Source organism: Eupeodes corollae, chromosome 3 (assembly GCF_945859685.1).
Source record: "Eupeodes corollae chromosome 3, idEupCoro1.1, whole genome shotgun sequence".
Taxonomy (NCBI): Eukaryota; Metazoa; Arthropoda; class Insecta; order Diptera; family Syrphidae; genus Eupeodes; species Eupeodes corollae.
This window is the reverse complement of record NC_079149.1, coordinates 100,157,999-100,172,378: the sequence shown is the minus strand read 5'-3', so window position 1 is coordinate 100,172,378 and position 14,380 is coordinate 100,157,999. Positions and strand designations below refer to the sequence as shown.

The 14,380-nt window shown below is 36.8% G+C and overlaps 1 protein-coding gene across 1 annotated transcript in view; it reads left to right on the top strand.

The window, feature by feature from the left end:
- The window catches only part of LOC129952449 (zwei Ig domain protein zig-8-like), a 180,068-nt gene that overhangs the window by 144,870 nt on the left and 20,818 nt on the right, over positions 1–14,380 (top strand). Inside the window, exons 2-4 of the mRNA XM_056065032.1 lie at positions 6,557–6,783; positions 6,943–7,020; positions 12,934–13,066. Of these exons, the coding sequence (XP_055921007.1) occupies positions 6,557–6,783; positions 6,943–7,020; positions 12,934–13,066 (438 nt within the window). The remainder of the gene's footprint in view (positions 1–6,556; positions 6,784–6,942; positions 7,021–12,933; positions 13,067–14,380) is intronic.

The following is a 14,380-nucleotide window of genomic DNA, read 5'->3' as shown; positions in this document are numbered from 1 at the left end:
TTTGACGGGTTGGAGTTGTCCTTTCCCTTTTTCGGGAGAGGATGAACACAGCAGTCTTCCAATGCATTGGATAATTTGCATTATTCAGTGCGTTGTTGAAGAGTGTGGTGTAAATGTCAATTGCTTCCGTCGGTAAATGTCTTAGCACAACGTTGGATATACCATCGACACCTGCTGACTTTTTGTTTTTATTGAGTTGAAGATGAGCTGAAGCTCAACCTTAGTCACTAACAAGGGACTTGGTCCCGTTTGCTCTGCGATTATGGCATTTGCCAAGGAATCGTCATTGAACCGCATGAAACCGCGGTTCTCAGATCGCCATTGTATATCATATATCATTTCGAAGGTAAAAGTGATTAAGTAGGGCTCTGTTTTCCAGGTCGTGGTTGGGGCGAATGCTAACATTCACCTTGTACACTTGCTGAAAAGCAGCTCCCACCGCCTCCACTTTTTCCTTCGGATCTTCAATTATGTAAAAGTCATCGTCAAAGATGACTTCTTCTAGATCTATTTGCGCTGTCCTGAGTACGTTTCTGTTCTCTTCAGTTCTTTGAAGTTTAAGACACGGAAGGTCATTGTCGTTTTTTTTCCTGAATATCTTGTTGATTTTGGGGAACATACTAGGGTCACTCGAATTAACTGACCGGATCTTGCGGTCCCAGTACTTGTTAATTGATAACCTGTAGTTCTCCTTAATCAACAGATTGACATTTTTTATTGACGATTTCAGTGTCCTAACCTCCAAGTCGCGTGGGTCTGTAAGTCGTATGTGCAAGTTTTTGAGTCTTGTCAGTAAGCCACTCTTGTTCCCTATGTAGTGCGTCAATTGTCGCGTTTCTGTAAGCGTCCATTTGGTCCCGTTCTTTGTACTTTGGAATTGTCCGTTCCATCGTTCGTTTTATTGTTTCATCCATCTGTTGTAAATGTTGGTCAATTTCGTTTTTCGTTTTTCGTTTTGTCAGTTTTTTTTTGTTTGGTGGGGCTATGTCACTCGAACGAAGTTCTCTCGCTAAGGCATTGGTGAAACGAGGCCTACGCATCTTACTGTAATTGTAAGAGTGCGTTGCAACGTAATCCTCCAACTCCACGCGTTCGTTCGGAATCTGCATTACAGCAGCCAGTCCGCAGTGATCACTGTCGTACTCGACTGTCTGTAAGCAGTTTTGCGGGTGATTACCCACTTTGTCTGTAACTGTCAGTTTAGTGTCGTACAGCAAAAGGTCCAGAAAGGAGCCGCTTCTTGGATACGATGGCCTTTCAGTAGCCAGCAGGTCGACGCTGTAAAGATTCATCAAATTAAAGAAAAGTAAATTGACGAGCTTGGCAGGTTTACCAAAAAATTAGACATCACTTTATAGTCCATGTCTGTAGATGCTGTCCTTGAAATCATTTTTCATCGACAACTGTCGATTCGATGTTTTTGGGTCTTTTCTGGATCTCTCGTAATGTGAATATTCAACCGACTATGGACTTTCCTGGTCTAGTTCCACACTAATAAGAACCCATCAGGTTATTGACAATGAGGTTTAGATATTTACATATTACGGCAGAAAAGATTTTGAAAGTGATGTTAAGGAGACTGATTCACCTATAGTAGGTGCCGTTTAGAAATTCTCCTTTTTTCCGTATCGTGAAAACAATACTGAGGTTCCATTTATCGGACATTTTTTCTTCCGACTATATTTTTAAAGGATGTTATATGAGATTTAAATAGAATTTCATACACCTTAATATGGAACTTGTAACCAATAATGACATACGTTGCATGCGTCTTATTTAAGTGCAGAATTCAGAGATTGAGTTAAAATAAAGTCTCACCAAAGTTTTCACGTTATATGAGTTGAGAGCTCGAATTGAATGTAATTTGACATTGCATTTGACATCCTTGTGTACAATTTCATTGGCAATTCTTTGAACCAAGTTTTTCGTCGTAAATTTCGAATCAAGTCCTCTTTCTGAGTGCGATCGAGATAAGTCAAGCACATTTTAACTCGCCGCGGGTTTACAAAGAGTCAAAACAAAATTCGAACTCTTTTTAAAGCTACATGCTAACGTAATAAGTACCATCTTCAGCTGGAACTATAACACTAGGTTATCTTGAGGGTTTTTCAATTGGAGCGAGTAGATTTTAGAGCCCCGTGGTGGCCATTTTGTTTTGATGACATCTGTCAAATCTTTTGTTTATTATTCAGTTGTTTATGCCAAATCATCATGGCAAGTTACACGATTAAACAGCACGTTCAAATGAAAAACTCAGCCAACACTCGTACGTTTCAAGAACGCAAGATCGGCCGGGAACATCGCCACGGTCCCTGAAAGTGTACAGCGAAACCCGAGGCAGTCTATTCCTCGTCGTGCATAAGAACTCGACTTCAAGTTGCCGAATTTTGCATCGGCACTTGGGCCTACACTCGTACAACATCCAACTGACCGATGAGCTCAAAGTTCATGGCCATAGACAACGCTGTTGTTAGCTGACTGGGCTTCGAATCGTTTGCAAGATGAACACAATTTTGGCCGAAAAATCATCTTTAGTGTAGAGGCGCATTTTTGGATGAATGGCTTTGTTCACAAGCAAAATCACCGGACTGGGGAAAACACCAAGTAATTGGTCTTACTTTTTTGAAAACGTCATTAGTGAGACGGTCACCGTCAACAGCGATAGCTACATAACGATGAAAACTAATTTTTTATACTAAGTTGAACAATATGGACGTCGACGACATGCGGTTAAAGAGGACGGCGCTACGTGCCTCACAACAAACACCGGGATTGATATTTGCCATCAAGGTCATTCGATTAAAAAAGGCTGCAGTAGATAGGAAGATCCTTGGTGTGGTATATAATTAAGACTTATCAGTTCTCCTCTCATTTTGAAAATTGCCGATATGAGCTCCTGTTTGTTCTCGTTTCGAAAGTAGTTACGTTCACATAAATTGTGATTTAGATGGTTGTTCGTAGATCTATGCAGCTAGGATGTAGCTTCATTAATAGCGTCGCCTCTCAGTTTTTTTTTTAATCTTAGTTGAAAATAACATTCCGAGGGTCGTCATCGCAGTATTTACCATTTTTATCCACTATTCGGAAGTCCCTTCTACAGTAGACAGCAAGGTCTTCTAGTTTCTTAAACCACAGATTTTTCTTCTCAATTGTTTTCAATGCCAGAATTTTTGGGAGTCTTTCATCTCCCATAGTAAAAAATGTTTGATATAATCAACATGGCATTTAATAGTTTTGAAGAAGATCGGTGATAGTCCCGTCTCAATTGACATCATAAAGTTTGGGGTGTTTTTGGGTTAACGAAAGCATCTTTTAATAAAGAACCTCTGAAGTTCTCTACTATTTCAAACTTCTCCCCTCCCCATACCTGTGCTGCATACATCATAATAAATTCCGCCACTGCAACAAAGATCTTATATTTAACTCTATGTGACATTGATTGGTTTGAAAAGCATTTCTTCCATGTTGCTGGTATTTTAGATTTAATCAACTTTTCTTTAAGGTGTGTTTCTATATTAAGATTTCTGATTATGGTAAATCCTAGACATTTATGGGCTTTAACAATCTCGATTGGTTCTCTGTCATAGTGCCATTTCTCATTCCTGGCTGTTCTACCTGAACCATTAGGAAATATCATCAACTTGACTTTGACTTTCAGATTAATCATCAACTGTAGGGTTTCGGGCGAGTAAGCAAACAGTATGACGTCATCTGAAAAAAGCAAGGCTTTGATGAGTGTCTTAGATATTTCAATTCCACCAGGAATAAAATCAATCAGGTCCTCTATGAACAAACCAAAACGATTTGGGCTTATATTGCATCCTTGCTTGACTCCCATCTTCGATACGAAATTCTACGACTTTTCGGCACTATTCCATACCGCTGACCCATTTTCATCATAGATGCTTTCTAGTACTTTTCCGAATTTGTCTGACATCCCATAATTGTAAAACTTGAAGAATAGTGATCGTCGTTCAACGGTATCAAAGGCTGCTTTGAAATCGACAAAAAAAATTTATTTGTCAATGTGTGCTTGTGGTTTAGCTTAGTTTCGCTAGCCATAAACACATCGGGACTGCTTTCAACAATTGGAACATATTGGCTCTTTGTTCAATCCTAATCAGTGAATTTACATTCACAGCTAGGACTTTTAGGCACGTCTCCGGCAGCGCGCCCATTATGGTCTAAATTGCGACAGGCCAGGCAACAAAGAGAAGAGATGATCTACCCTTTTGCCTTGCTCTTTTATCTGACTTTGCAGTCCTGTTAGTTGAGCTTGAATGCTCAACAACAAGGCTACAATGTCAGGCTGCACCTCTGATGCCTTATGCACAGGGGCCTTGGGGGCAACCGTTGGTGGAGCCTGTCTCGTGTTTCCACTCCCTGACACCATTTGGGCGTAAGAGAATTTGGGATCCACGAATTTTTGTGTTAGTCCAACGCACTAACCATCATGCCACGGGTACTACTCCAAAGACAAAGCTGCATCCAAATAAGCGCTTTTGGATTTCTCGGTAGCAGTCACTATGGCAAATATCGTAGTTTTTCATTATGATCATTGATATCATAATCTACAATGTTTTTTTAGCGAAAATGGCTATCCAACGCTTTGAAAGTGTTCTAAATGAAAATGCTCAATTTTAAATTTGGGTTTTATGATACAGGAGTTGGGCTTCGTGAAATTTTTTTTAGGCATAACGTAAATTATGGTTCCTACCGTTTCTTATGCCATATCCCCCAATTTCAAAAGCCCTATCGTATCATAAAATGATATAAGGCCAAAAAGACAAACGTCGTACAAGATATCACTAAAAACGGCACATGGCCCAAATAAATTATCACATCATCCATACCAACTATCAATGTCGTAACACCCACATTAAGAAATGTCATAAAACCAAAAAACATGTCTTGTTGTTTGTTATGCATACCATTTTTGCAAAGTGTAAAATTGGTCTATTTCGCTTTCTCAAAGTGAAATAAAGCCAAAACAGAGTTCTTGGGTGATCTGTAATTTGTGTTCGTTACATGTTTGCATTTGGCCCATAAAATTTAAAACTGAAAATGTTATAGTGCCCTAAATAAACAACAATTTTTTAAGAACATCAAATGATGAAACATATGACATCTTTTGTGCGATATGTCAATTAGTAATTTGGGCTTAATGATTGATTTGTGGCATTTTATTCTTCTAAAAAAGTTTTTGGCCGATGTAGCCATTTTGGGCGAAATGAAATATTTAATATCTTGGCGTTTTTTTATGGGGATACAATTTGGTTTTGTTGTAAAAACTACTTAGAGTATCGTTAATACTGATTTGCCACTTTCAAAACCTTTGCTAGTCCTGGTCGAATTCCAAAGATTCCATGGATATAAAAAACTGGGATTAGGGTTCTTTTAAGTTAAATTAATCTTCCTATTTTTTCTGAAACTCTTGTATATTAATTCCTAAACTACATTTCCTTGCACAATTTGAATTATACATTTTTAAGTTTGCAACAATTTTAGGATATATTGAAGAGCTTTTAAGGAATACAAAAATGGCATGATGTAAGAAAATGTTTGTTAAGGAATGAACTGTCAAGTTCTACCTATGTTTTAGATTATATCTCGAATGGAATTCCTTGACTTTCATTGGGGTAATCTAAAACATAAGGTTTGGGTCACATAAGTTCTTTATTCTGGAAGTCTTGGTTTTTCAAAAGAAAATAAAGAAATTAGAGTTTTCATGTAAATTCCTATTATTCCTTTTTTTGTAAAGCTAAAAAATTCTCATTCTCAATTCTCAAGCATTTCCCCGAAACCGAAAAGGAAATAGGAGGAAAGTTTAACTTGTGTTTATCTTCAAAAACGAATGCAGTCTTCACAAAAAAAAAACAATTTTCACCGTTTGATGTTTAATGGCGTGTGTTCAAATGAGGTTAAAATCAATTATACAATACCTCGCCTCAAGGATTTGCTTACTTGTTCAGAAATGTTCTATTAAATTTTTACTTCCTGTCAAACAAATTCATTGCACGCACATGTTCCATAATAAATTCTGATAAAACAAAAAACTATATCCTGCCGAGGGTAAATGCTTCAATTCTTGATATTTTTTTTAAAATTATTGTTTTCATTCACTTTTTACATGAGCTCCTGAGTTCTTTGGCGGGCGATAAAACAAATATTTCCACTGAAATTCTTACAAATGGCAACAATGATTTACCATAAATAGACCTTAATCCAAAGCTCCATTTAAATAAGAGAAAAAGTTAAAATTTTGTGTGCAAAAACAAAATTGACATGTGAATTCAGGAGCTCAGACGCTCTGATCCCTTATGCCTTAGCGTCGGCGGCAGCGGTGGTATTTTCAATCCAATCATTCCACCACGTTTTTATTTTTTGAAGGTATTTCAATTTCAAAGCCGATTTACTCTCAATCAATAAACAAAGGACATTTTTGTTTTGTTGAACTTTTATTCCTTTTAATTAACGTTGTGTTATGTGCCTCTTAGAATTTGCATTTATTTGCTGTTTTTTCATTGTTGTTGTTTGCTGTTTTGTACCTTTACAGTATTTGGTGAGAAGGATCTCGCAGTCTCTGATGATGATGGTGAATACAAATACAACAACGATAACAATAATTCAGAAAACCTCATAGACACGGATACGGATACAGCCACAACCACAGAAGAAGAACACCAACCTATTTTTGACTTTGGTATGCCACGGAATATTTCAGCTAGAACAGGACAAGCGGCTTTAATTAAATGCCGTGTCGATAATTTAGGTGACAAGTCGGTAAGTACAAACTTTTTAATGTATGCAGGTACCTTAGGTATACCGACAATTAGAATTATCGAGCGATTATTTATAAGAACAAGAATATTGTTGTTGTCTTATAAACGTATGCACATATTTTTTTTGTTTTTGTTGTTGTAATTTTTATTGTTGTTGCAGATATCTTGGATACGTAAGAGAGACTTGCATATCCTTACCGTTGGAACCTCAACTTATACATCCGATGAACGCTTTCAGGTGTGTCTTAATTTGTGTGTAATGTAATTTTAATTGGAACTTTGTCTTTAATTTATGTTTTTACGAAGGTAAAAGTTAAGGACTGTGCATACAGTTGAGGGGAATTTCAGTAATGTGATAGTTTTGAGGAAAGAATAAAAAGGAGTCAACGACCAAAGCTATACTATTGTATTTCTCCATCATGTTTCGTGTTTTCTTAAGAACTAAAACTCTTTTAATGAGGTTAACGGCTACATTTTAACTAAGAGGTGTGAAAAGTATATAACTAGACTTAAGTTTAAAAATAAAAAAAAACTCCTATTTTATGGAGGAACTTTTAAATGAAGAGATAGACAGAATAAAATTAAAATTTATGTTAAAACAAATGATACCTAATATAGTAAGATGGAAGAAGTAAAGTTGCTTCTTTATTGATTAATTTGGTTCGGTATTGATTATTAAATATAAACAAGGCTATGCTGAATATCGACAACAGCTTGATTTACTAGGTTATTTTTTAAAATTTCTTGGTATAAAGGGTGATTTTTTAAAAGCTATAGGAAAGTTTTTCAAAAATGCATGACATTTTTTTTTAATCAATAGTAGGGTCCATATAATTTAATGTTTGAAGATTATTGCATGCAAATGTTGATCTTTAAGTGGATGGACACTAAGTCCAATTTTGCCATAGTCTTTCCAACATTTCGGTATTTCTGGTATCTCACGAATAAATGCTTCAATGTTGTCTTCCAATGCATCAATTGAAGCGGATTTGTTTGTATAGACATGAGCTTTAACATAGCCCCACACAAAATTGTCTAAAAGCGTTAAATCACATGATCTAGGCGGCCAACTGACTGGCCCGAACGTGAAATAAAATGTTCACAGAACTCGCCTCTCAACAAGTCCATTGATCGCATGCTGTGTGGCATATTGCACCGTCTTGTTGAAACATGTCTTGCAAGTCAAGCTCTTGCATTTTGGACAAAAAAAAATCGATTTCATCTCACGGTACCGCTGAATATTCACAGTTACGTTACGATTCACACCATCTTCGAAGAAGTACGGTCCAATGATGCCACCAGCCCATAAACAGCACCAAATTATGACTTTTTCTGGATGCATTGGTAGCTCTTGCAACGCTTTTGGCTTGGCTGATATTCACTCCAAAATCGACAATTCTGCTTATTTACTAACCCATTGAGCCAAAATTGAGCTTCGTCGCTGAACACAATTTTTCGGTAAAAAAGTGGATCTTCGGCAAACTTTCCAAGAGCCCATTCACTAAAAATTGTCCGTTGCAGTAAGTCGTTCGGCTTCAATTCTTGCACCAGATGTATTTTGAAAGGCATCACACCTAAATTCTTCAGCAAAATTTTCCACGTTGTTGAGTAACAGAGGCCCAATTGCTGCGAACGGCGACGAATCGATAATTGATGGTCATCATTAACACTGGCCAATACAGCTGCGATATATTCTTCAGTTCGCACTCTACGTAAACGTGTTGGTTGTTTAATGTCCAACCATGTAAATTTGGTGTTAAATTTAGTCAGTCACAATAGCCTGAATAGCATCTTCAGTGGGCCGATTAAGCTGACCATAAAATGGAAGAAGCGCGCGATGATCTTTCTTAACAGAGCACGTATTTTGATAACAAAACTCAATAACTTGCAAGCGTTGTTCGTTTGTAGGACGATTCATCTTTAAACTAAAAAGGTTTAATAGTGAAACAAAACACGAAACGTGTGTCAGCTGTTTACACCAGTGTTGCCAAAAAGATAAAAGCTAAAAAATCACCCTTTAAAAGTACAAACCGTTAGAAAAATTTGGACAAATTTATTAGGAAATTAAAACTAAAAAACAAAGTCAGTTGAAGTATTCTACATTCTTGAAGTTTGGCTGAAAAAAAATCTCTATACTTTTATTTTCTTCAAACCCGACCTCGTAATGTTTTGATGCGGCTGAACTAGGGGTCCTTTAAATGTGTAAGGTTTTGCCCAATCCTTTATCTTTTTAGTATTAAAGTATTTCGAGAACTATAGAAAAATTAGTTGAGAGGAGAAATGAAACTCCAACGCTGCTTATAAAACGTCGATCAAACAGCGAAAATCATAAAATATTGCTGTGAAGTTCAAGCAATCTAAAAGTTTTATTAACAGTTCTAGCGTCATCATTTTCAAATATATATAATTTCCAACATCGTCAAAGATATGCTTAATACATCATTTTTTAGCACGTTGAAGATGTTATTATTCCTTACAAGTCGATCGGACACTACCATAGCGTCATTGAGTTGGAAAAGGAGATAGCTTCGACGATAGGAGATATCAAATTCCACACTTTTTTGTCGGAGAAAAAAACAAATACTTGAGAAATACCAGTATTTAACTTGTGAACTTTAAACTTAAAGCCATCTAGTACGACTTGTATTAAACGGTTCAAAAGGTTGCTACTATTCCAACGAAATAGAGATTCGTAGGTACTAAAGGTGCACGTTTTTGATAAAAGATATTGATGACAAACGCTTTTGAATTACTAAACAACATGTCTTCAGATTTTTCTATACATTGATTCTAAAACTTTCCGGAGTGCAGTATTGGTGTTCATGCTGTATACGTGACTCAGCCATCTCAAACGTTGGACTTTTATCCTCCTGGCTAAGTTTACGTCGCTGTCAATTCTTCTGTTTCATCTTCTCCTCCAATAACCTTAAGTAATCGTATAGGTCACTCGAAGCCATTTTTTCTCGAAACCATCGGCTTCTGTTACAACCCATGCTTCCGCACCTTATAGCAGATGAAAGCCTAATGGTCTTATATAGCGACATTTTAGTTGCTCAAAAAATGGCTTTGCTGCTCAATTGGTTTCTTAGCCCTAAGAAATAAAGCCTGGCTAAAAGAATTCTCCATGTTGTTTTCTGAGTCCAGATAGAGAATATCCTTAACGAAGTTTTGATCGAAACGATGGCGGTGTAGGCCTTTCTCGCTAAACCCATTTCGCCACTTCTATTTCAATACTAATAAAAGACTCATTGACTTTATTTTGAGTTCTTCCAATTATATTAATATCTGCTCAATTCTTTTAAAAATATTGCTAAAAAATCATGTAACAGCGCATCACCTTGAATAAGGCTTTTTCTGACATCAAAAGGTTCAGTGAAGTTGTTTCCAAGTTTTATGAAGCAGCGTGAGTTCTCCATGGGTGGCGGAACAGTCCGTTAAGAATTAAGACTTAATGACTCACAACTCTCAGCCATTACTCTGTGCGAGTACTGTTGTCAGGGATGGAGGGGATCTACAGTTTTAAGCCGAATCCGAACGGAAAATTTGAAAAAGCACTATTCATGACAAGAATTACTCTTAAAGAATTTTTCAATTAATCGCAAGAGGCAGTACCCGTGGAAAAAACTTAAGATGGTAAAGGCAGTGATCAAATGTATGACCAACGCACGTCAAACGCACTAACCATCATGCCACGTGTACTGCATATGCGGTATTAAAATCAATCCAGAGATGAAGGGTTTCGAATTGATGTTCTTGGTGTTTTTCCAGGATCTGCAGTAAAATCACACTGATATTGACCTGTTCAAGTTTTTGTCTATGAGCTTTAAACGTTCACATATTACCACGGAAAAAAATTTATAAACGATGTTGAGTAGACTCATTCCTCTGTAATTGGTGCAGTTTTCAGATCGGGCAAACATTACTAAAGTTCCATTCATCGAACATGCTTCCTTCCGACCATATCTTATAGAAAAGTTGGTGCATGCTCCTAACAAAACTACCTCTATCTGCTTTGAAAAGCTAGGTATCTGCTCCAGGATCTTCTTCTTCGTTGTCACCGTTATACAGTCTACAAAAGTGATACTTTCATATCTTCAGGTTTATAGACTTGTGAATTCCGTTTTACCTGTTCATAAAACTTTCGAACTTCATTCCTGCTTTTAAACCTCTCAAAGTCTTCGAGCGCAGCTTTCGTCCTTTTATGCAGCTTTGGACGCCTGTTGTTTGGCTGCATTTACCTGTCGACATTCCTCATCAAACCAGGGGTTCCTTTTTGGTGGTTGCTTGTAACCCAGCTCGTCAGAGGCGGATTCTCTAATTGCATCTTGACAATGTTGACATTGGTTCCCGATACATTGTGTTGGCGGCAGAGAACGTTGAGTGAGGTGACTTGTAACTCGGTCGGAGAAGGATTTGGGGATCTCTAGCGATTGTAGCCGTTCGACGTTCTACCTTCTCCCTACCTTCTCCCAGCATCTACCTACCAGAAACCTACAAAACAACAACGAAATAATGATCTGAGTCGATGTTAGCTCTTCGGAAAGTTCGAACAACTATGATGCTGGAAGCGTGTTTAGCGTGTCGGTCGCAATGTAGTCAATCCTAGTTGCTTTAAAGATGTTGAGGTGTAGAAAACGCTTACTGGCTACTACGACGCCCCCCCCCGCAAAAAAATCGATGAGCCATCTTAGCCTGGCATTAAAATCACCGAGAACAATTTTAATATCGCAGTTAGGACACTGGTCATATGGTTTGTCCATGTTGGTGTTGTCATCCTCCTCTTCAGTGGGGGCGTGCGGGCATATTAGACTAATGTTGCCGAATTTAGTCTTGATGGTCATGAAGAGGTAGTTGATGCACCTATAGCTCAAAACTTGTTGCCTAAGTCTGGCTTCAACGACAAGCCGTCACCATTATAGAAAATGTCGCAGGTTTTCGTCTCCTTTTTGGCCTATACCATCGAATCTCGTAGATAGCAGTAAATCATTCCGTATCTGAGGCTTGTTGGTGCTTTGCAACTATGAAGTCACCCTAGCGCACGGCATTCAACCTGAACGACCACTGACCAGGTCCTTGATTTAACTCCCAGGGCAAGATTCGTCATAACCGCTCTTTAAAAGCCTGTGTTCCGACAATGTCGTAGGAGCACTAAAGTAGTTAAACCTAAATATAACTGTGGACGTGACTGTTGATTCTTTCTTAAAAATTCCTCCGCTGTCATCCGGAAGAAAGGAAAGGTCCCTTTATGGAAACACTTCTCCACCTCGTTTGCTGCCTACAACAATTTTTTACTGGGGTTAAAGTATCCATTCAATTAAATGTGAGCTAAGCTTATTCCGTACTTCAAACAAAACTATGAAAAAGAAATTTTAACAATTTGGAAGGGTTTTTGAGGTGTCACTTTGTGTTGAAATTCAAAACCAAACTAAAATAAATCAATTTAGTACCAGAATTGAATTCTTAAAAGTGTTTTTCAAAACCATGAAAACAACGTTCAATGTTGTTTAAAACTTCATTAATAGTCAAATGAGGAATCATAAGTCATCTCCTAAGTTTACCCTAGCCTTCAAAACATGACATTTTCAGAAAAATATGTGTTTCAAAAAGAACTCATGATACCAGCAAATATCTTCCGTAATTTTTGTGTGCATTTACATATTATTTCAACGACATTTAATAAAACTGTCACATGGTGAAATTCTCCTAAATTATACTCTATTCTATTTGCAATCACGTTTTGTCTTCCATTCCTTGAGAATGGTTCCTGGTGGAATTGCATGCATGCGATGGCAATAAAATAAAAACATGCAATCCCGTTTTGCCATCGCCATCAGAGAAAGGACGATATTATTTCCAAGCAAAACCTCGAAAAGAAGAACCAAAAAAAGCAAGATATAAACAATTTTCCAGTCTGATTGCTTCCGGAAGTTTACCAGTTTTAATTTTTTTTTCATCCTTTCTTTTAATTTTATTTGTTCCGTTTGAACATAATAATGTAAATGTAACTGTTTTATACTCAAGTTTCAAGTAATTAATGATTATCTTTACGTTTTTATATATTTTTTTACATTTCTTCTTCTGTTGTTGGCGGCAATGATGTTGATGATGATGATGATGATGATGATGACGATGGTGGTCCATTACAAATCAGGTCACCCAAACGCAGGACTCAAAGGAATGGACGCTGCAGGTAAAATTTCCCCAGCCCCGAGATAGCGGAATCTACGAGTGCCAAGTTAATACGGAGCCAAAGATTTCCATGGCATTTCAACTGAGTGTTTTAGGTACGTAAAAATATAGACCAACATGATTTCGTTTACCTCGACTTTTACTGCCCAGAATTTAGTTTTTCTCTTCTATTTTTTAAATGAGCCAGAGCCCAGAAGGAAAGGGTTTAGTGTTACATGTACTTCCATTTCAAAGGGGCTGCTGGCATGAATGCATTGAAAATTATCCAGTATGTTGCAAGGGAGAGAATATTTTACTGAAAATAGGGTGACCATCTAACTTTGTATTCAAAAATGTTGGTATAGTTAAAAATTATTAGTTTGAAGGACTAAAAATAGTATTAAACTGTCTTGAAAATACAATATTTTTGTGAAATTTACTTGAAGAATACGGTCACCTTACATAAGAAGAAAATATCTACTCTATATGCCATTTCAAGACCCCCTCATTTTTATAGAAGTTGTAATTGTAATTAAAATTCACAAACTGAAATACCATAGAAATGAGATTTTGGTCAACAAAAAAAAACCTAAAGGAAATTAATTATTATTACATCCTTAGGTTTTTCTTTATATTACTCGTATGTAAGTATTTTGAATGTACACAGTCAATTTTGTAGGATATAATGGAATGATGATGTGGTGTTGGTAAAAAAAAGGACGAAGATTCTATGGTTCTGTATGTATGCACCAGAAGCACCAAGCACCAGAATTTAAGTAAACACAATAAAATTTCATCGTTCTTCTTCATCTTTATTTGTTCCCGCTGTCTTTTGAAAATAATGGATTTCGAAGCAAAATTTTTAATTTATTAAAATCAAATAGAGTCCGGAAGTTTTGCCATTAGAGAATATTTCAATTTTGAAAATGTGTCGGAAGTGTGTTATTTTGAATTTGAGTAAAATAGAATTAAGATTTTTGTGTTTGCTTTCGAAAATAATGAAAGTATTTTTAAGATTAAAAACGTTTATTTTTACTTAACTAATAGAAACATTATTAAAACAACGATATTTGGAGGATTTTTTGATGAACTCGTATCCAAAAATAGGAATTTATTGTTATTGATCTTAATGGTTTACGTTGTTCGACTCAATCTTACTTATTTGGTCCTTAATTAGGTCCTCAGACCTATTTAGTTCGTGGAAGATCCTTAGCTTGATATAAGGCCTTAACTACTCCTACGCAAAGTAGTGTGTGATTTCCGACGGTGTGTTTGAACACCCTTAAGCTTATTTAATTTCGACAATTATTCCTCGACTGTTCTTTTCCACGTGCTTCTCGATCTCCGGACTTTTTTTCCTTTTGAGTGATTGAATACCATTTTCTGCCATGGTAAGCAGTCATTACCTTCTCGAAGTGTGTGTCCAATCC